At 43.9% G+C, this 21,087-nt stretch overlaps 1 protein-coding gene across 6 annotated transcripts in view; it reads right to left on the bottom strand.

The window, feature by feature from the left end:
- Positions 1-5,072: 5,072 nt before the first annotated feature.
- Positions 5,073-21,087, bottom strand: part of MTCL1 (microtubule crosslinking factor 1) — a 111,844-nt gene continuing 95,829 nt past the window's right edge. For 4 of the 6 annotated variants that reach the window (XM_055800023.1, XM_055800025.1, XM_055800024.1 and 1 more), the window contains 4 exons: positions 18,792-19,097; positions 15,953-15,984; positions 12,989-14,528; positions 5,073-6,317 (listed from right to left, as the gene is read on the bottom strand). In XM_055800023.1, coding sequence (XP_055655998.1) covers positions 6,093-6,317; positions 12,989-14,528; positions 15,953-15,984; positions 18,792-19,097 — 2,103 coding nt within the window. In that variant the 3' untranslated portion in view covers positions 5,073-6,092. Of the gene's footprint in view, positions 6,318-9,334; positions 9,393-12,988; positions 14,529-15,952; positions 15,985-18,791; positions 19,098-21,087 lie in introns of all 6 variants that reach the window. The other 2 variants (XM_055800027.1, XM_055800028.1) reach the window with 1 other exon arrangement.

Below are 21,087 nucleotides of genomic sequence, written 5' to 3'. Positions count from 1 at the left end.
CTTCTGCTCTTGATGTGAAAAAGGTTGTATAATTCAGGGAATAACGTGCCTCCGTTGCTGCCACTGCGTTCTTCAGAACGTCCCTGCTTGGCAGGTCAGTCTATCCTGCTGAAGACTCAAGGGCTTGTTGGAAAAATGTGGCACAGGACAGGTCCATTGGCTGGGGGTTTCCCTGTCAGTGAAACATGAACTGATTTTAAGGGACGCTGTCAGTGGTATAGATGAGCAAGGTCTGTAACCCCATGTCGCCTCCCATGCAGTAGCACAACTCAGGGTTTGCTACAGCCAAGCCATAGGTCTGGGGTTGCTCCCTGGGACATCAGAATCAGGCCTGTTATTTACCAGACATGGTTCAGGGTGCTGGTTTCCAGGGGGTAATTGTGTCTTTCCTGACTTCTTATTGCTGTTTTCCTCCTAACTGCTCCATGGTCCTACTACCTTATAAAAAAATGCGCGTAATATGCTTTTTTAAAAATATGACTACACATCAACTCCTACTTGTAAAACATGTGAAATGCCTGTACAAAACATTTAACTTGCATTTTAGGTGTATGTGGTGAAGCTGTGGTGTTGTCAGAGGCATCACAGACTGAGGGGAACACAGATAATTTGTGAAGCCAGGGCTTTGATTTTTGTCTGAGATGTGATTTCTGTGACAAGCCACAGTGACATCGTACTAAGTCTCAAAAGTCTTTGGTTTTGTCATGGAAATAGTTGTGACAAAATCATGGCCTTTATTGTTCCCCCTCTCATTCATATATGCAAAGTAGATTTTTTTTCTGTCCTGCCGATGCAGTGTGTAGAAAATAGAGAGAGGAACAACACAATACACATCTTCTGTCAGACCACATTAGGAACTGAGGCCATATTTTACAGACAAACACATTGAAGTGGTAGTCAGAGACTTGTGATAAAAACTCCCAAAATGTCTTAGTTACTGAAGCCTTTTCCCTGGGCAGAAAATCAATGAGATTCACGTTGTTAATTCCTAAGCACTTAACATTGCAGTTCTTAGTAGCTAAAACATATGGACTGCTCCTCTCCGATGTAAAATGGGAACTTTTCCAACGCCCCAAAATTGTGCCCTGTTGCCTGTTACTGCAGGGTTTAGTATTTTGGAGCCGAGTTGGTTCCAACCAACTTGGTGAGAAAAAGGTGTCTGCTGAGCAATGCCTGTGGGGTGAGCCTATCCACTGGCACTCACCTCTCTCTTCTGCAGCCTAATCCAGAGGGATCACAGCTGGAGAGAGAAGCAGGAGGAGGATGAGAGTACCTGGGTCCGTGACGTTTTTCTGTGTAAACCTATTCTAAAGTCTTTCTGTAGGGATTAAAAAATCCAATTAATTATATATATATATACATATATATATATATATATGGATTTAAAAGGACAAAACAAAATTTGCTATTCTTGACATTTAATAGGATTCACGTTGCTTAGCCTAGCAGCAGTCTTCTCTTTTAGTGCAGTATCTGCTTGTATCTGCTTACATTGCTCAGCCAGGCTTATTGCCACCAAGAGACATATAAAACTCTATATCCAAACTATCTTCTTTCTTCTCATTCAGATATTCATCTGCTTGCAGCTGCCAAGTACACTGCTTTATAATTTTTCTCTTCTATGGCCTTCTCTCCCCAGATCTCAGCCCATCACCCTGGGCAAAACTAACCTGGGCACAACGTGGGTGCCCTGTCCCCAGAAGGAGAGCCTTTCTGCCACCCGCCTCTTGGCCTTCTGCACCTCTAACCTGCAACTGATGGCTGCCAAACCAGGGACTTCTGGAGAGCTGCTTTGTGTCCGCGCTGCCACAGCCCCACCTTTGCCCCCAAACTGTTACTCTGTAGGGAGCAGCTCCAGGACAAAATGCGGCAGTGGCTTTGCTAAGCAGCCTGTTGAGCCCTCCCTCACCTGCAAAATCCTGCCCAGACCACCAAGTGCTCTTGGGTTTTCTTACCTTTTTTTTTTTTCAGAGGATGCTGGCATTGGCCTGTAGAAGGTGTTTGTACACCGAAGAAGGAATGAATAATGAGAGGAGAAGTCCTAAATCTGCTCTGCTAGAAAAAAAAGTGATGGTTTTCAGCAGTAGATGCTGGTTTTTTATTCTACAGACACCAATAGCAGGGCAGTAATCTCTCGCTCCCAAACCTGAAGGCAGAATGTCTCATACTCTTGGAAGATGGATAAGAAGATGATAAACAGGGAAGGGAAGCAGACTTTGCTTAAAGCCATTAAACCTCTCTAGAAAGCAGCCTGGGCTGTGTGGAGACTGAAGACATTAGCTGTCATTTCATATGAAAATTATATGTACTCAGCAGCATAATAATATTCTAGCAGGTTGCAGTGATTTACATAAAAGGAAGTCAAAACAGGGAACAGGGAGAAAGCAAGAGATGTGGTACCTCCCAAGAGAGCAGGTGGGAGCTTGATGGGTACTCAGGGAAGGAAGTGTGCGTGTGTGTGAAGACGCATGTCTTGGGGTACTCTGCGTGCATGGAGGGGACGTGAGGGGAAGAGGGAGGTGGGCCAGGATGGCCCAAGCCCAGTCCTTGTCCAGCCACAGAGGCGCAACCCTGATGTGTTGCTATGTTGTCCTGTTTTGGGTCTTTCCTTGTGGACTTGGGTAGGTGAGTTAAGAGGCCATACAACATTGCCAGTGGTATGTATCCACGTCTGCCTGGTGTGTAAACGGGAGGGCAGCATGTCAGAGGGTGACTGACTACGGAGAGGCACCAAGGAAAGCAGGAGAAAGGGGTGACTTTTCCCCCTTATGCTGCCCACATGGAGTGTTGTGGCAGGAGGGACACCCCAACACCCTGGGGGGCTGCAGCCCTCCCAAAAGATGTCTGAACTGGGAGGGATGCCATGGATCACTGTCCTGCTCCTGATCCCTGCTGTGTTGCAGGACCAGGTGATATCCCAAGGCCATTATCTCAGGCACTACAAACCTCTGGGTGAAATCCAGCTATCTATTTCAACCTCATCAGGGGAAGCTGTGACAGACATATTCATATCCCCTTACACTAATTTGTGTGGCAATTTGTGAGGCTTCTCCTGCCCTGATTATTCATGAGGCAATAATTCAGATATCCCACAGACACTGAGTGAGCTGCAGACCTTCTAAAAAAGACTTTTAATTTTCTCTTGGAAGTTTTTAAAATAACCTTAGATGGACTGCAGACCTGTCATTTATTTTATGATTTATTTAAGTAATTATGGAGTATGCTGGAATAATGCAGGGGTGGGAGGGAATCCCCCAATCCCACCAGCAGCAATATTGGAAAATAAAAGCGCTGGTGTTTCCAAAGAGCCAGTCCAAACGTGATATTTCTTGAAAGGAGCTTATGTTTAATTAATGTGATTCTTTTTAAGTTCGTCCGCAGATTTTTTATTTGCACTTAACCTTCTCCTTATTGCTGTTGCTTGCTGTCTCCCTTTTCTCAGCAATTTCTGCCATTTCATGAGCACTTCACCTGTCAAGCCACAGACAGCTGCTTATCCTCACAGCCCTTCCTACTCCAGGATGGCCAGCAGCTAATTCTGCAGGCTGGCGTATCCCTGATTTGAAAGGCAAATACCATTTCCTGGTATCAAAGCTGCAAATCAGTCACCTGAATTTTGTTCTGCATCATTAAAAAAAATTACAGCTGTCACAAGAAACAGAGCAGCATTTTCCCTTGCTGGTAGTCAACATTGCTCGTTCATTTGCAACATTCACTTAATTCATATAGGAGAAAGAGCTTTTAAGGAAGCGGCAACCCCTCCCCCTTTCTCTGCAAAGTTGCTCTCGGTAATTGAGATTTTGAAAACAAACCAGGATCTTTCAGTTGTGGCTCAAGTCTTCTTCAATAGCCATTGTGACTCTTTGACCTTGTAAAAACCTCTTGCACATGATCCTCCTTCCACTCTGAAACAGAAATTATTGCAACAATACCGCAAAGTGTTGCAGCAAGAAGATTTTCAAGCCAGTAGGGTGGCCACCATGGACAATTTTAAGCATTCAGACTTGGTGGGGGTCAGCTTAACATTCACAAAAAACGCTAGCAGTGAGGCTTTTATGACAGCTGGGAAGGCAATTATCACTAATATGACTACTGCTGCTCAGGCCTGGCACTGGACACCCCTTGTTTTTGCTGGGGCACCAGAGAACCATTAAACAACTGCACTTTTCAGTCCCTGCCTGTCTTGGTAAGTGGCAATTTTCATAATGATGACCTACAGGTGGACATTTTGACACCAGGTTAATAGCCACGGGCCTAAGCAATACGGGAGAAATCAGACCTCAGCTGGCTGTTACTTGGGAGCTAGGGAGTTTGATCTCATCTGACAGCTGAATTAAATTTCCTTGAAGGCCGGCCATGACGCAGCAGGACAGGATGTGAGGGGCTTGTTGCTGGATAGAGCTAACCAGGAAGGCTTCTAGGGATCCCATACGGTGCTCTGCAGCAAGCAAGGCTCAGAAAGCCTTGGCAAAGGAAACTGGACAGGAATGAGCCAGTTCAGCGATGGGATAACAAGGCAGAGCAGTTCTGGGTCTGCCAGAGAAAGCATGTGGCCAAACAGATCGTCCCAGGCAAAGTATATCGAGAGGCTTCCACATCTTCAAAGTACATGAATTCTCAGCTGCATTTACTTCTCAGTGTTAGCCACCGGTTTTACAAAAGCCCCGGTTTTATCGGTCTCTGTGTGTAATGCAGATGAGACCTAAGCCTGGATTATCACTGGATATGTCATATTTTTGGTATTACATTTAGCCGGCTGGCTTTCACTCCCGTGAACAGCTGAAAGCCACAAGCCGTACGGCCTCAGAGGCACTGAGAAGATGAGTCCCACTATCTGTGTGAGCAGCTGCTTTGCAGAGTTCGGTGAGGAAATTCAGAAACTTTCCCATGGCCTGATCCAGTGCTCACAGGACTCTGCAGAGCACAGCATACTATTTGGTGTTGCCATGATTATTTCATGTAAAGAAGCATTCTTCCCATATGAATAAAGGAGGAGTCTGGGGGCTTTTCTCCCCCCAGTTACATGAACCTGGGAAGTACAATCGTAAAAAAAACATCACAAGGCACTCGAGCAGCTTGTAAATACTGAGGGGTTTATTTCCACTTCACATGGTCTCCAACAGACTCTTAAACAAGACCGGTTACAATTTAGTATGTCCAGAGATCTCCATGGTTTTCCCAAAACAGAGGAAGTTCTCAGTAAATGCTGTACATAGCCAGCTGAACTGCTAACAATAATTTAAAAACTCCTTTTGTATAGTCAATGCAAGAATACCAACAATAAAAGTACAGTACAGGTAAATTCACAACAATATTACAGTGAAACAGTTTGACTCACATTTATGTGATGGTACAGTAGCAGTATGTACATGCACTAAAGTGCGAGGACCCAGAGGCATGCAAGTCAAGTATTGTAGGTGTATTTTACAGCTAACTCCGTAAGACTTTCTGAGGCATTCTTTTTTTTACACTTTTCCTTGTGTTTACCTGTATTTCCCTCCATCTCAATTAATACAAGCTTAGTGAACGAGCTTAATGGCTTTCTTCACTGCTTAAAAGGTATCGCTTCAGACAGTTGAAGCATCTTTAAGAACCTTACTTTTAAAAACCAGTAACACTGACATTAAAATAGAATAAAATTAACTTAAGACCCTAGTTTTACATGAAATAATAAAAAAAGTCCAACCCAAAAAACCCAAAACACAAATCGAAAACATAACAGTGCAAATATAACCAAAAGGCAGTCAGTATTTGGAGAGAGCGCGAGCACGTATTCAAATTCCCTTAAAACTTAATTTACATTTTATTTTAAATCTTACTTTATATCATTTTTACCTTTTTTTTGTTGTTTTTTTTTTTTGTTAATATACTGTATGTAGAAAAGATGGAGACAAAAATAGTTTTCTCAGCTATGAAAAAAATTAAGTTATTACAGGCACATTAACTGTTTCATCCTAGAAACAACTCTGTTTCCCAGGTCAGACATTCAGCAGCTGCATCTGAGAACATTCTTTGACCTCTCCAAGCGGACCTCTCTCCTTCGGGGCAGAGACGGCTGGCGGGCGACCTGGTGGAGGCGGGTCGCAGCCCCCCTATTCCCGTGTGGAGTCAGGCTGGTCGCCTCCCTGGCTGGGGGTCTCTGCTGGCGGCTCCTTGCTTCCACTCTCCTCTGAGGAAGTCAGGTCTCCGGTGGACTGCGACTGTGAGGCAGTAGGGGAATGTGAAGCCCATCGCGAAGGTGGGCGACGGTTCGCTGGTCTCTCTGGCCGGGAGAAGCAGGGTTGGAGGGACGGGGCTAGTGCAGAACAAGGTAGTTCCTTGGCAGCCAAGAGAGCAAAACAGCGGTTAGTGACTTGCATTAGAGGCTGTCTGGGTGTGCAAAGGATTAAGAAACAAAAGATTCAAACTAAGCTAAGCATCTGTCATGTCGCGGAACAAAAGCAAGCAGCAAACATCTGGCCATGTGAGGGCTCCAGGTATCTGCATATATGTCTGTGATTTATGGAACACGTAAGGAGAGAATGAAAGAAAGACGCTGGGATGAGATGGAGTAGCTGACAAACTTCCATTTGCTAGTTCTCCTTGTGCTAGAAAAAGAAAAGTGCATTTGCATGATAATTCAGGAAAATCCACTATTCATCTAAGGGCTGACCTGGCATAAAAGGGCCAGGTTTGGAATTTGCAAGTGGGTTGAAAATCTACTACTGACTCCTTTTGTCTGCTTCAGAGTTCAGACTTCTTAGCAGCAGAATAATGACTACAGGAGTAGTTATGATCTCCAGCTGGATGAATGATGAGGCTTACCTACAGATTTAATCTTCTGGAACATCACTTCTTAGTGCCAGCTGCTGAAGCTTGAATTACGGGATTCAGTGGTACTGTATGTTAAAGACAACATTCACAGGAATGGAAGAAAAAGGAAATTTTATTCCTCCACTAACTTTCCACTGTTCGGGCTTAGTTAGCCTGCCTTTGTGATTAGAAACAATCTGTAGTTGTGATTTTTCACCCTAGCACTAAGTTGGTAATTGTCTCTAATATTTATGACTTTGCTCCTAGTACAGCTAGGCTTCCTGCCTCGCTCCGAATGCTCCTGACACCAAGATGAGTGATTGTGGGAGCCAGTCTGTCTTGCAGTGCCAAAGCCAAGCTTCTGAATTTCACCACATCCTTTGTAATTTATAAAAGCAAATCAGAGGAGTTTGTCAACCTATAGAAATGTGTACACTGAGAAGCAGTCACTGGCAAGGACAGGAGAGTTCAATAAAAACCAGTCTCAAAGTCAGAATGCAAACTGGTGATAAATGGAGAGACTGGAAACAACACAATGCAAAGGAAAAGCTCTGGCATGGTAAGGCACAGGGGAACCACAGCAGCAGTACGATACAGTAGGAAGGAAAAGATTCAGCACACTATTTCACGCAGAGAAGGAGAAATGTGACTAGGGATGGAGGATACTGGAGAAGGTAACATGATGTGATTGGCAGTGAACAAACAAGGTGATATGCCATTGAACCTCTCCGTTGCATTGGGAAGACCAAACATGAATGTTACATGACAGGAAGATCAATTTTGAAGACACAGAGCTGAGGTGCGGGAAATGGAGCTTGTGTATGTGCGTGCTTTGGAGAGAGCGCATCATCAGACTTGGGGAAGCCTCTGCGAAGGGCAAACCTCAGTGCCTTTGGGCAATACGCAGCTAGCAGGGTGCTCTGCAGTTGCACATCACCGTCCAAGCCAGAGCTGTGCTTATCTGCCCGGGGCCCTCGCAGCGAACCATGGCAGAAGCTGGTCAGGGGGGCTGCAGAGCCTCGATCTGCAGCGCTGCCTCTCTGCATCCTCGCCTCCCACCCCATCTCTGCATCCTAAACTTCACAACAAACCTTGCTAAAATATAAATCGTTGCTAACCAGAAGGTTGACTCCGTGTCCTTACCTCACCTTATCCCATTGTGACTGGGGCAACATATGGTCTGTGAAAGCTGCCACTAGACTCAGATTTATTAAGATAAATCCATATGTGCAGCAAACCTCGCAGGCAGTGCAACACGATGAATTGAGGCTATGAGATTTGTGGGTTTTGTCTTAGCCTCTTTCTAAACAGTGGCTTAAAATGATATCTCTGTAGTGTTGCTTAAAACGGTATCTCTATAGCGCTGCTTGCTTCTGGCTGCTTTATCCTGGTTTCATAGCAGTAAAGGAGAGTTAGCGTGGCGATAACGAAATTTATTTCCATTGCTGCCTCCCATTTCAAAAGCCTCTCTCCAGCACGCCTGCAGATGTTGGTCAGCTTTTACTGAACAGCAGGGTTAAGCTCGTCTTATCTGTGATGTACACATGCCCAGCACAATGCAAGGCTGCGCTGGTGATGGATGTTGCTCCAGGGCCAACAACTGACTGGCAGCGTAATCTTATAACGTGCTGGCTGCTGAGTCAGGCACTCCCACCCGCAGTGTGGCTTCCTCAGTGTGCGCTAAGGAAATCCCATGACAAGGAAACTGTCTGGAAGGGTTTGTGAAAGCCCCTCCTCACTTACCACATGTAGCTGTCATAGCTAGGAAGGATTTTAGAAAAATTAATATCCCGTGGGTAGTTTAGTTTGTTGGTTGCTTACGGGTGTGGATGGACAGGCAGCACTTTTTAGGCTGGACACTAAAAATGGGAAGGATGATTTCAGCTTTAGTTTGCAGCTATTTGCTAAACCAGGCTGTCGGCCACTGTGGCTATGCCTGTATTAATGAATAAATAAATCAAGCAGTTTTCTGGCTCTGATCTGGAGTGGATGGTCACAGCTTATGTCTGCACAGCTTCTCCCAGAAACTGGCCAAAACTGGGGTGGGAACAGCTTAATGAGGTGACCGTTGGCCATGGGCTGGTGCTGCAGCCCCCTCCCCAGCCCTCTCCACCCACTGCTGTAGCCACGGCTGGAGGGAATGCACCCCAGGGCAGCCAGAAGCCCTGCACAGCGCTGTGCATTTGTCAAAAAAAAAAAGAAAGAAAAAAAGTTTGTTACAAATCTGAATCCCTTCCCAACACTCTCACATACCTTTATATTGGTCTTAAAATCTGCTAATTTTTTAAAGTTTAACAAAAATCCCAACAGCGCAAATTTTGACTTAAGTGTGACCTCTTCATAGCCTGTGCTGCCGCAGGAGATGGCAGATGGGCTCCTGTCCTGAGCGCTGCCTGACCGGTGCCTGCGAAGGACCCCACAGTGATGCTGAGTGCGCACTGGTACCTCCGGAGCTGTGGTCATTTACTTCCCTTTGTTAAACCCACACGTTCAGAAATGATAGCTTTCGGAAAGCTCTGGAAACAAGGTAGAAAGGACTTACAGCAGTGAGGCAGGCAGGGTTAGAGTCCCCAGGGGGCAGTTAATAAGACAGTTTGGTTCTGGACAGAACAGACAGAAAAGAAAAAGAAAGCAAGTAGGTTGGAAAGAACTGTTTTAATCAATTATTTTTTTAAAGTGAAGGTTTCATGTCAGCAAGGAAGAAGTCTCCAGATGTTACTACCCACTCAGATCATGTTACCGCTGTTATCACAGGGAAACTAATAATCAAAAATAAAAGATAAATCATCAGCAGAAAAGGATTTAGAAAGGAAGGAAGCAAACCAACCAACCTCTTACAATCCTAACACAGTCTCAGAAGTGGACATAGCATTAAACAAACCAAACATTTCCACTCAGCAGGGAAAGACATCTGTTATCCTTTGTCAACCTTGATTAAGGCTAGGGAAAAACCACATTACTATGAAAGAAGGATAAGTTGTAATTTTTTTGCTTTGTTTGATTTCAAAAGAGAATTTATGCTTAGCAAATCTTTAACAAGCGAAAAAGCAACCAATACTTTGTGTTTGTTGCTCATGCTTATGTTGCTTAGGTTTCATGAAAGACCTTTGCCTCACCCTTCTCCCTTGCTCCTCTTTAACAGTGATCCTGGATGGGAGACTCAAACTAAAGCAAAAAACCTTTAACTCTGGCAACACCTTCCCTTCTTTTCAACATTTCCTGTCCCATGCTGAACGGTTCAGTGGCAAGTGTGCGGCAATTGCTCTGCCCCGGCAAGCAAAGGATGCAGCAGCCGCCCTCTCCTCTGTGGGTCTTTGGATGGTCTTTTCACAGTGCTGCCTCCAGAAATGAGTCTGACCCCCATAACAGGACTGTTGTGTAACCTCCATGATTTACACCCTTGCTAGTCATGGAATTAAAATGTTCATACAGCACTTACGTTGTTAGTTAGGTAATGCTAATCTGCATTTTTAATAGTAATATTTATAAATCCCATGATACGCAAGTAAGACAATGGTTTGCTGAATTAGGAGGATAAGACACTAGTAGGCTGCACTGGGTGAACATGAATTTGCTTGTAAGCAGCTCTGGGCAAGTTAGAAAATACAAAGTATTACTACTCTGTATGCATATACACTCATGCACACATACATATGTATGTAAATATTTAAATGTATGTACGAAATGTATTTCATATTTGCAGCAGGACTATAAAAATGTAATTACACTACTCAGAAGCTCAAATTAAAGAAAAGCCACCAACAGGTGCTCCACGCAAGTCTAAAAGTCATTAATATACCATGCCACAACTGCAGAAACAAGAAGGCATTTGGTGGTAAGAAGGTCACTTGTCTTGGACAGAAACCAACAGGTGAGGGGGAAGCAGAGCAGGGATCTACAGGAGGGTGGCAGGGGCAGTGCTGACATGACACTGCCCCAAGCACAGCCTGCCTTCTCCAAGGCCATCATTCGCTGAACTCCTCTGGCTTTGTACAAAATGTGCAAAGTGGAATTTGTACAAAGTGTAATTTGTGTGGTTAGTGTAATCCATAAATAGCCCAAGACATCTCCAGAGCTAAATTTATTTGTGGTTTTGTTTTCAGCAGCAAACCCATGCTCCATTAAGTACATCTTGTAGAGCACCACCTCACCTAGGAAAAACTAACTTCATTGTGTGAACACCCACGCCCTTCCTCTTCAATGCACATTCCTGAGAAATGACAAGACCATCCAAAGTTCATAATAACCTGTGCATCTAGACAATGGTTAGAGCGACCGAGTAAGAGTTGCAAGGAAAACCAAGTCTTAGCTCTGAGGCTGGGAACTCAAAAAAGAAAAGGCAAAAGATACTGAGAATTCACAAAGAGGAGCAATTTTCTACCAGGTTGATGGTCAATGAGTTTTTGCTAAACAGCATTGACCCAAATCTCTGTACATAAAACTCAGGTACTGACACTAGCTGTATTTTGCCAACAGCAGTTTCTGATGTCATGGGATGACACCCGTTTATTCATACTTGAAATCTGACCAGACATCTAAAAGCTGCTGGAGGAAATCAAGAGCTTCCAGGGATGCCTTGAAGGCAAAGCTGAGTTGAACCTGTAAGAGTACAACACACTTTCTAATAAGGACCATTAGTGCATTCCCAGTATTTCAAACCAAGGACAAAATTCAGATAGCTAGAAAGAGTCACATAAATGAGACTGCTTTCCACTTTTATTCACTCTGAGGTTTGTGCATAAAGCCCACTTTTATTCGCTGTTAATTATAAAGTGCATGTAGTTTCTTTTTTATATGTACAAACTTTCTTATTTATATCTCTTTAAACTGCATATAGGGAATATATCCTCAGCTTTAGATCCTCTGTTAGGCAAAAAAGATCACGTCCTCTGAGCAGTACCTGCAAACCAGGAACCCATTGCCCATGGAAAGCACCCACTAGTACAAGGCAAACTGCAGATCAAAAGTCTCAGCGCCTGGGTACCCACAAATCCTTCAAGCCAGATGTTGAGTTAGAAAATGGGGTTTGAACCTTCCCCTGAGGCTAGCTGAGGCAGGAGTGGTAGAGGTGAGCCCAGCGAGGCCATGGTGGGATGTCCGGTGCACGCAAGGGTCAAGGAGGAGCTGTTGCCCTGTGGCTGGGGCCCAACAAAACATCAGAATGCTAAAGGGGCAGCATGGGGCAGAGAGGATGACGGGCTCCTGCCCCTGCCCGGGGGGCTATCACTGATCAGGAGGGCACAGGCCATTTCAGTGCTGCGCCAGAAAGGCAACAAGCACTGGTAAGATCTGGGCATAATTCAGCTTCTTCAGGCCTCCTCAGGCCAGCAGTCTTAGGGGTACAAAGGTTCACCAGAAACAGGAGGCTTAATAACTGAATAACTGATAACTGAAAGCTTTTGTCCATCATTTCCCCCTCTGTTTTGTTGATTGCTCTAGCACATTACTGTACCTGAGACTCTGACCCTCGATACCTGGGCGTACTTGCTGAGACAGATGATGACTGTTAACACTGTTGACAGCAAGATACCAATAAAGAGTTCTTAAACGCTAATTAGGTATGTACTTGTCGATTATCTTTTGGGGTTTTTTTCCTTTTTCTCATGTTTATGAGGCAGCAACAGTAGGTACCAAATGTCATGCCATTTAATCACGTTCACAGACCCGAGCCAAACTTGATCAGATACATCCAGAAAAGGTATGCTGAAGGCCCTGAAGTTTTGGTTCAGGGTATTGTAGAGACTATTTTTCACACAAACTTGCTAACACCCATTCCTGTGTAGGAGGAGAAGTCTACCCTTCCATCCAGCATAAAAGAGAAATCTACTTGAGTCCCTAGAGAACCTGTAACATGTGATGTATTTTGGGACAGAAAACTCGTATCCCAGCCGTACAGGGGAGAACCATTTTTATCCTGTAAAGGCATCTTTATCCTGTAAAGGCATCTTTATCCTGTAATGGATAAAGCTCTTCTGATGCTTTCAAGCCTGATAAGCTGTCAGGTTAGAAACTCAATTCTTTAATGAGTTCTTCAGTGGCTAATCCAATAGTTTCATGACTGCGACTCGCTGGTGGTACCATGACAGGACTAGGATATTCATTGCAATACTAACTAGGACTGCAAGAGATCTCACAATGCATTTGTTCAAAGAAGAGTGCATTTAGCTATAGGAGGAAAAACAAACAAACTCATTACCTCTATGGACCCTGGATCTACTTTGACAATTTCTCCTGTGCTGTTGTCATTGCTAAGATTTGGTGGGCTGTGTGAAGGTAGCCTTCTCTCTTCCTTTAAGGCATGCTCCAAAAGTTTCTTATTCAAGATCCTGGCAGCATTTTCTGCAAGCGTGTACCCTGGAGGAGCAGATAAATCCTGCCTGATACTTGTCACCTCAGCCCCTTCTTCCTTTTGTGTCTCTGTCCCCAACCGGAGAGGACTGGGTGATCTGCCACGAGCATTTGTACATGGCTCCTGCACTGGGCCCAGTTCTGGTCTGGGTTCTGCTGACCTGGACCGGCTGCTAGACCTGGGGCATTTTTGGAAGGTCTCATGAAAGATGGGGCTATGGTCAATAATGTTGAACAAACTGGAGAGGCCATCATTGATAGTGGTGTGGACAGGACTCTCCCTTGTGGTAGTTGATCTAGCCCAAGCGGACTCGCTGAATCCTTTCTGAGGTGTGCCAGGCAAAGTCCGGTTATTTGGCTGGTCTGATTTGGGAAGGACTTTTCTTTGCAGCTTTGGAGAGCCGTATTTGGGGGAGCAGCATGTGCGTTCAAACTTAGCCTGGACCTTTTCAATGACGGGGGTCACTTGCCTGCTTCTTAGGCTTCTGGATGGTGAAGAGACAGGCGTGGACCCCCCCTTTGGTGTCAGACACTTGTGTGGACTGCTGGTGATACTGCGCAGGGTTTCCGTCTGCAAGCCAACGCTGATCGTCTGGGTGGTCTGTGTCCCTGTTGTTCTCATACCATTGGTTTGACATGCGGTGTCCTTAAACTGAGGCTCTGTTGAATTAGAGCGTATTGCATTTCGGACAGAGAAAGCCACCTCCTTCATATCGTCGCTCATGTTTTTGGACATCTCCAAGCTGTGCAAGGGTGAGGCAAAGCCCACAGTAGTGCAAATAGGACGTTCAATGGGATGAAGACCACTCTCCAGAAAATCCTTATGACAAGACCATCTTCCAAACATATCCGAGGAAGCACCTTTTGTCTCAGTGACATTCCCCATAGCTTTGGTCACAGAAAACAGGAAATCCGGCTCAACCTGGTTTTTCCCTTCACTGCCAGCTATCACTGAGTTATCAAACCTACGGACAACCGGTGGGCTGTGAAAGACCCGAACTCCCATTTTTTCGGTTACACCGTGACTCCTCGTTGGCTGCTTCTGGCAGTGCTCTGGGCTGGTCATGGTGTTAGTTGTCATAGTGACACTGGTGGTGAGGTACCATGATGATGCCTGGAAGGGATCTGAAGCAGGATCATTCCCAGCTTTCCCAATTTCTGTCCTTTCTGCCCAGCCTTCTGCAGGCTTCTCGGTGGCCCCACCATGGTTCCTAGTGTTACTGTAATCCCAGTTCTTGTTGAACTCCTCGATGTATTTCAGATCATCAGGAGACAGGGGAGGGGTTATGTCATCTTTGCTGCTGGATGAAGGCAAGTTTTTTTCTGGTAGGAATGGAGAAATATCCATCAGGCGCTGAAATTCTGACATGGAAGAAACGGACATTGCCCTGGAGAGGGGAACATGAGAGGGTCACTCATAAGCTCGGAAATGCACACAGAGCAACTTATTTTCAGCAGCAACCCAACTCAGGAAACCCGACTTTTACCATCTGCTTATAATCTAAAACTGTTTCAGCCCTCTCTTTCATTAGTTCCCTTACATTATCGTCAAAATAGCTGTGAAATGCAAGCATTCCTGATGTGTCATTAATAGTAACAAATGGTTTATTAATGGCTCTTAATTTACTGTTTTCTCATGGATTACTGCTTGGCAAATGTCTGAAATATGAAGCAGTAGGATCCATTTAAGATATATATCATTCACAGAAAGTGAGTGCTTGTGTCAGTATCTGTGGGTGCTTGTGGCAACACAAGGCACGCTTTTCAAAGCAAGGGTGGAGTACTTCTGACTTGCTGGGAAATGGACAAGTCCACCCCCGCTCCTGAGACTGCCGGAGTTGCTGGTGCATAGCAGTGTCAGACACCTAGCCTAGACACTGTTACATTTGGCGAGTTGAGCTAGTGCTACAATTCAGCCAAAGGGAATCATTTTGTGATAATGCTGGATTTTTGGCTTTCCTGCATTTTGCTAGTTTGTACAAATCACAAAGCATTCAGCTGAGCTGTCCTACTGCTTTGTTTTACAAAGAAATCAAACCGAGAAAGAAGCTTTCTGAATGGGACTACCTAAAAATGGAAATGAGTGTAGTTATCAGAATCAGCTCAATGAGATAGCTCAAGCTGGGTGAGGATTCAGCAGGCAGTGGTTTTTATGTATCGGTGATCCAGAGGATACAGTAAAATCACACTGTGAGTTTTTCATCAAGAGCACCAGCTGCAGTTAGGGTGCATCTACGCTACAGGGAGTCAGGTGAGATCAGAAGCACAGTTTTGAAGTGGATTTCCTATTCAGATGCTCTGATTTGCATTGGGGCGGCAATGTCAGAGAGCATGAGCTGGATTCCTTTGGGACGAAAGCAAGCTGGAAGATGCTCTCCAGAAGCACAACTAATGCACTGTAGGGTTAGGTGGGTATTCAGCCCATGGGGTCAGACCAGCACTAGTCCAAAGCAAAATCTCTCTGACATGCAGGGGCATGTCAGGTCCTCAGCATCAACTGTTTTCCTCTGTATATCGATGTCTACAGCTCTGCGCTGCTTGCTAAGGTAGGCATAGCCTTCAGAGTAAGCTGCAGCTTCATGCACTTTCATACAGTTTGATCTTTGCACCACAGCTGAATGTGGCCCTAGTTAATCAGAGTAGAAGAGAAGCATATTGAGACAAATTAATCCCTGGGTAAATCCATTAATCTGGCTTGTAGGCTGCTTAGGAGGCAACACAGCTACACCCTGGGTTTGTGGTTTGGGCACCAGAGAGCTATAGCTCTGGCAGCTGAATATTTGCTGGGTTTTTCCCTGTAAGTTTTACTCACCTTTGAAGATTTCCTTTGTGTGTTTCTTCCTCCTGAAGAAAACCAGAAACAAACAGGATAAGTTATTTCTGAACCTGTTGGTGGCGTTAGCTTGTGGGTGTTTTGTCATTCTTCCCATTAGTTGCACCAGGTATGTTTGCCTCTAAAATGTGGCTCATTTTCCCTCTGGTAAGGACTCTTAAATTGCCAGTGGGACTATTCTTCCCTTTGTACACAGGCAGCAGAATGGGCAATCCCATCAGGACAACAGACTGCAGAGGGAAAGCCTGTATGCTAAATCTACAACAGCCTTCAACTTTTATAGTCCTGTCCAATCACAAATGGAAGCGAGCTGTAAAAATGCCTTTTTTCCACATGTACAATATATTGTTTTGGACAATATATTTGTGAGTGAATTTGTTCAGTAGAGGCAATCTGCTTTACGCCAGAGACCTAGCTGTGATGAAATAAGAGATAAACCAGGGTCCTTTGACATAAAATTTGATTATACGTTCTCTAGGAACCAACAAATGGCACCAGTTGAAACTCATTAAGCTAGTTATATTAAATGTGTGGGAAGACAGTTACTTGTTTCATAGGGGGAATACCTACAGCTTGCTAATGGCATTAAGATGTCTTTATGGCAATTATTTCCCTATGACAATTCCCATAATGAGTTGGATTTTTTATTAGATACTTCTGAAGCAATTGCTCTGCACTTATTTTAACTGTTTGCTTATATTACTAATAAGCTACAGGGAATACAAAATATGATCAGGAAAAAGAGTATTAGTACCTATTACTTTTATTTGACCTCAAGAAATTGAGAACATTATTAAAAGAGAAGTGTATTTCAAATTGTGACTACTCCAAAAAAGCAGCACTTAGCAACTACCTTTCTGGTATTTTATCCAGAGTCAGGGTCAAAAACAGGAGTACAGTGATCCTCCTTGCCTTCACTCTGGTGTAAGTCTGGAATAATGTTGGTGGCTTCAGTGGAGTTACTGCAGAGTAAACTGATCAAACTGAATGGACGATCAGGCTGAAGGCTGGACTGACTGCTGCAGTTAGTACCGCAAAATAAACACAGTGGAGAGGAGCACTCAGCAGGCTGCAGTTGCCTCTGTGCATCCTCAGTTAAGCTATTCATTAAACTCCCATCAGTCTCGCTTGAGCAAACCCTCTGAGGGGAAATTACTTTGCCCAGGTTTCACTAAAGCACGCTTTGAAGGAAAGAAGCTATGCAAATATCACAAAGGATGAAATTTTGCTGCCAACACTTTTGTTAATGGTGGTACTGTCTGAAAAACAGAAAAGGGAAGAGAGATCTCCATTCTTGAATATCAGACTGAATTTGAAGGAAAGAAAACAGCAATCAAAATTAAACACAAAACATAAATCCCTGACACTGGTACCAACATTCTTCACTGAGCGTATGAAATAAAAGCTAAGAAATAATAAATATGGGATCCCACACTGCCAGCCATACATTTATGGCACTGAGGGAGGAAAATCTAACTGGAACACACAGGTACCTACAGCTACTTAAAATGTAAGAAGGGTGGTCACATTTCTTGTCTCTCTCAATCTTTTTTTTAATTCTTCCTCTCAAAGAACTTGATTTCCAAGCCCTGTAGCTGAGTAGCAATGTTATGTATTTCCAAAGAATTGCTTGCGTCAAATTTTCACAAGTGCACATGTTCAAGTCAGGGCACTTCAGTGAACCCGGTCCTGCAGGGAGCCTGAGATCTGACCCGTTGACAAAACTCTTTTCCAGAGTGGTCAGATTTTCAAGCCAGAGTACACAGATACATCTTTGACTGGGAAGCTTTCACTTCCCTATTTGCTATAATGTGTACACTCAACCAGTATTTTTGTGCCCAGAGAACAAGGCGAATGTCTAACCCAGGTGCAAAAATCTGAATTTTCAGGCAAGAAGAAAATACTCAAAACTTGCACCAAGCAACGTGCTGCCTGCTTGATAATTTTAACTTCTGGCAGTCTCCGAAAGCTTCTTGTTCTGTAACAGCTGCTAACATTCAAGGAACAATAGAAAATAAAGGAGATATTAGCATTTAGAAGTTGTAATGTGTTTCTAATTTCACAGGAACCATTAAAGTATATAGTTGTGGTCAGTGTGAACATTCTCATGCCGCTAATGTCACATGCCAGTTCACAGGCTGCTTCGTAGCAGCATAGAGGGACAGCAACCCTGGGTTTCATTCAGCAACGATACAAACAAAACTGTGAAGACCTGGAACTGGTGCAAGTAAGCCTGCGGTGGTGCAGATTTTAGCAGGACACAGACTACTTTCACTATGTCCCAATGGCATCTCTTAGCACTGCGTTTTATGTCTTTGTAGCTTTATGGTGTGACCTCAGGGTAGGTACTTTGCTGATGAAGGATAACTCTATTTCTTTAACATCTCATCTCAGTTATTCATGCTAATCTTTTTAGATGGCAAGCACAACGCAACAACCAGAAGTGCCTCTCTACAGTACTCACTGCTTTACTAACAAAATACAGCCCACGTTTCTTCAAATATATGTAGCTACTTACAACTGAAGAAGATTTAAGACCTTCTAAATCAACATAGTTATCATACATAACACGAATGGCCACCAGCTGAGGTAATCTTTGGGACCTTTAGGCTGGCTCCCAGTTTCTCAGGTGATTGATACTGGTCCAATCAGCATATTAACAAGGAACGAAGTCTTGTTCATGCCGATTCACTACTGGGTAACTGTAAGCAGTGCCTGTGACACAACATCTCCCTTCCTACAGCAGGGATGCTGGACCAGTTCTGACCCATTCTAAGGGACAACATGCTGGCTTGTTAAAAGGTAGAAGAGCACATACTTCCATTAATCCGGGCAAGAATTTCTCCCGCTCCAGCTGCCGAGACCGGTGCTCATCAGACTCGTCGGGGGAATCAAGAGACAGGGACTGCAGAAAGAGGTTTTCCGTGGCGCTGCAGCGGTCACTTTCCTTCAGCTTAGACAGTGACCGATCATCAAACTGAATGGCGTCAGAGTCAGAGTAGGATCTTGACCCCATTGGCCGAGGTATGTGAAGGTTCCCCTGGGTCGTGAAGGGACGAAGGTTACTCTCCTTCTGGTCACACAGAAAACCGCTTCCTCTTCGTGGGCTCACTTCTTTCTGAAGCTGGAGATGAGGCAAATTAAAAGGAACAGTGATTGCTTACATAGCGTATGGCATTCTGCAGAACTCGTCCTTCCCCAGAAGCGGGGCACCTGTGCCCTGGGGAGGCACCACGAGATCACCGCCTGGCTCCAGGGATGCCAGCTTTGCTGTACTGGTCCTTCCGCAAAGGGAGATGTCTCTAGGACTTTGATGCTATTACTCATGAGATTTTGAGAGACTAAATGTGTATATGTATAGTTTTGTTTGTTTACATATACAGGTATACATATATATACACACATACACACTGTGTGTATATATATATATATATACACACAAAATAATGCATCTGTCTTTAATCTGATTTTTAAGGAAACAAAACAACACTGGCTGTTATTTAAAAGCATTCTTGATATGAGATCCTAAAGCAATACAAATAGAAGCTCAAGGAAGGGTGAGTGACTTGGAGTCTCATGAAAACAAATGTATTTTTCTTCTGGTCAGCAATACAAAGTTTGTCCTTTTATGTACATCACTTGTTTCCAGAGGTGGAAAATTCCACTTAACAAAAGGCAAATGCTTTGTTCTACAGAAAGTCTAACCCTAATGCATGGCTAGAAAGTTGACTATTTGTACAGAGCAGCATTGTCAAAGAGATTAATTAGGCAGGCAAAGCACGTTTCAAGAAAATGCATATTTATAGAGGGGCCATCAAAGGTATTAACTCTTTTTAATTTTGCAAAAGCTGGGTGAGGAGAGGGTGAACCACTAGTGAAATTGCCAATTTAAAAATCCGATTATATGATCAACTTCTCCTTTAATTGTAAATACAACAGGATAGATGAAGTAAGTGATATTTTAAAACATGATGATGAATGACAGCAGGAATCATAAGTAACTCTGATGTTTTGCTAGAGCAGTGTGCTAAGATTATTGACAATAACCTGCACATGCAAGTCATTCACTAGCACCCTGGAAGCTGAGGACCTGCAAAACATAGCATGAGGATAACGCTGATAACACACTGATGTTTTAGTTGTTGCTAACTAGCGCTTACTCATAAAGACTTTTCAGCTTCTTATGCCCTGACAGTGAGCAGGTTCTCAAGAAGTCAGGAGGAAGCAGAGCCAGGACAGCTGACCCAAACTTGCCAAAGGGATACTCCACAGCACAGAACAACATGCTCAGTATATAAACTGGGGCAGTTGGCCGGGGCGGGCTGATCACTGCTCAGGGACTGGCTGGACATCCGTCAGCAGAGGGTGAGCAGTTGTATTGTGCATCACTTGTGTTTTTTTCACTTGGGTTTTATTCCTCTCTCTCTCTCCCTCTTCTTTGCATTATTATTATCGTTGTTGTAACTATTTATTTATTAATTATTATTATTATTCAGTTATTAAACTGTTCTTATCTCAACCCATGGGTTTTACCTTTTTTTGATTCTCCTCCCCATCCCACTGGAGCAGGCCTGGGGGAGGAGTGAGAGAGCAGCTGTGTGGTACTTAGCTGTGGCTGGGGTTAAACCATGACATATTTTGTGTATACCTAGTCCCAGTTGCAAGCCCTTCCAGATTTTCAGAGATCCTATAAGGATAACGATCTGGGAACCTTTATGAGAAAACAGTACAGATACTGGCTCATTCTCTGAATCTGACAGGAGAATGAAAGTGAGAAATACCAGCCTAACTTTTCAAGAATGACTAATGATTTTGAGTCCCTGTGTGTTTATGGCTTTAAACCCACAACTTTTCATACAGGTGATTTTGTGGGTTTAAATATTTGCCAGTGCACTCTGTGCACAATTAGCTTTAGAAGCACAGTGGAGAGAGATTCTCTAAGGGAAAACAAAGTGATAGTGTACTTAAATAGACAAACCCCACAAATTTTGAGCTCTGAAAAAAGTAGGTCATCAAGTTTTTTATATGCCAGCAGTATTCCCATAACCATCCAGAGTAAAGTATTTTATATATTATATATGTTGGTGCGAGCTTCCCTCTTATCATACATGTAT

The sequence above is a fragment of the Falco peregrinus genome, chromosome 3 (assembly GCF_023634155.1).
Source record: "Falco peregrinus isolate bFalPer1 chromosome 3, bFalPer1.pri, whole genome shotgun sequence".
NCBI lineage: Eukaryota > Metazoa > Chordata > Aves > Falconiformes > Falconidae > Falco > Falco peregrinus.
Note: the sequence above shows the minus strand (reverse complement) of the source record. Positions and strands in the feature narration are given on the sequence as shown.